The sequence below is a fragment of the Seriola lalandi genome, unplaced genomic scaffold, assembly GCF_002814215.2.
Source record: "Seriola lalandi dorsalis isolate HSWRI2012SDOR001 ecotype SW California unplaced genomic scaffold, Sedor1 jcf7180002008197, whole genome shotgun sequence".
Lineage (NCBI taxonomy): Eukaryota > Metazoa > Chordata > Actinopteri > Carangiformes > Carangidae > Seriola > Seriola lalandi.
Window position 1 is genome coordinate 1 of NW_019478850.1, and position 1,030 is coordinate 1,030.

Genomic DNA, 1,030 nt, shown 5'->3' on the forward strand with positions numbered 1-1,030 from the left:
TCTACTAGTCTAATGATTTTTTGCTGTATTACAAAATGTGTACAATAAAAACGTTTATAGAAGTTTTACGGAAGCAAAACAGTTTCAGTAGTACACAACAACTAATTTCATGTTATTCTCCGTCCCATGAAAGCAGATAAACAGATGTGTTCATAAAGCACAACAAATTTAAAACAACTCAGCAAATCTCTGGATGAGTGTTAGAGGTCTATGTTGAGGCAAAAATCAGATTTTTACAAATGACACGGATACTCGACATATTCAGACCATACAGTAAAGGGTTGAAAAGTGGCTGGCATGTAAGCCAGTATAATGATAAAAAAATGCGCAATTTATTTGGTATGTTGCTCATATCAAACCTGCTCTGTAATATTTCAAAGAAAGCCCCGAAGGAAAAGTTGAGCAGAGAAGCAAGGTGAGGTGTGCAGGTACTGATAGCTTTCTGTCTGGTCTGTTTACAACCGGAAAAACACACTTTAAGGATCTTTATGTAAGTGTAAAGGATTAAGATTACAGCACATAAGATTGTAAGAGATGTGGCAACAAGTCCATAGATGTTGTTGACAGTTGTGTTAACGCAGGCCAATTTAACAATATAATAATTGTCACAGTACACTTTGTTAAGAATGTTCCCACACAGCTGTAAAGGGGCAATCAGTGCTATTGGAGCCATACATAAGATAGAAGCATATGACCATGTTAGAGCAATAAGTACTGTAATCCTGCTATGTGTCATATGTATGTTATACTGTAGTGGATAACAGATAGCGAGGTATCTATCATAAGACATGATGGCTAAGTTAAAAAATTCAATGCAGGCATAAGAGTACAAACAGAAAATCTGCAGGAAACAAAAAGGCACAGAAACAGTGTGAATGTCAGAGAGGATCTGAACCAGCAGGAATGGAAACAACCCTGTGCTACCATACAGTTCATTTACAAACAGGCTGCACAGAAACAGGTACATGGGTTCATGTAAGCTTCTGTTCAGACAGATGACCACAATCAGCAGAACATTGGCACAGATAAT

The 1,030-nt window shown here is 37.2% G+C and overlaps 1 protein-coding gene across 1 annotated transcript; it reads right to left on the bottom strand.

Annotated features, from left to right (window-relative positions):
- Positions 1 to 208: 208 nt before the first annotated feature.
- On the bottom strand, positions 209 to 1,024 carry LOC111672340 (olfactory receptor 52D1-like; the record flags this gene model as incomplete). The annotated part of the gene is made up of 1 exon (XM_023429756.1): positions 209 to 1,024. A coding segment is annotated over one exon (816 nt), but the record flags the coding sequence as incomplete, so codon positions are not given.
- Positions 1,025 to 1,030: the final 6 nt, after the last annotated feature.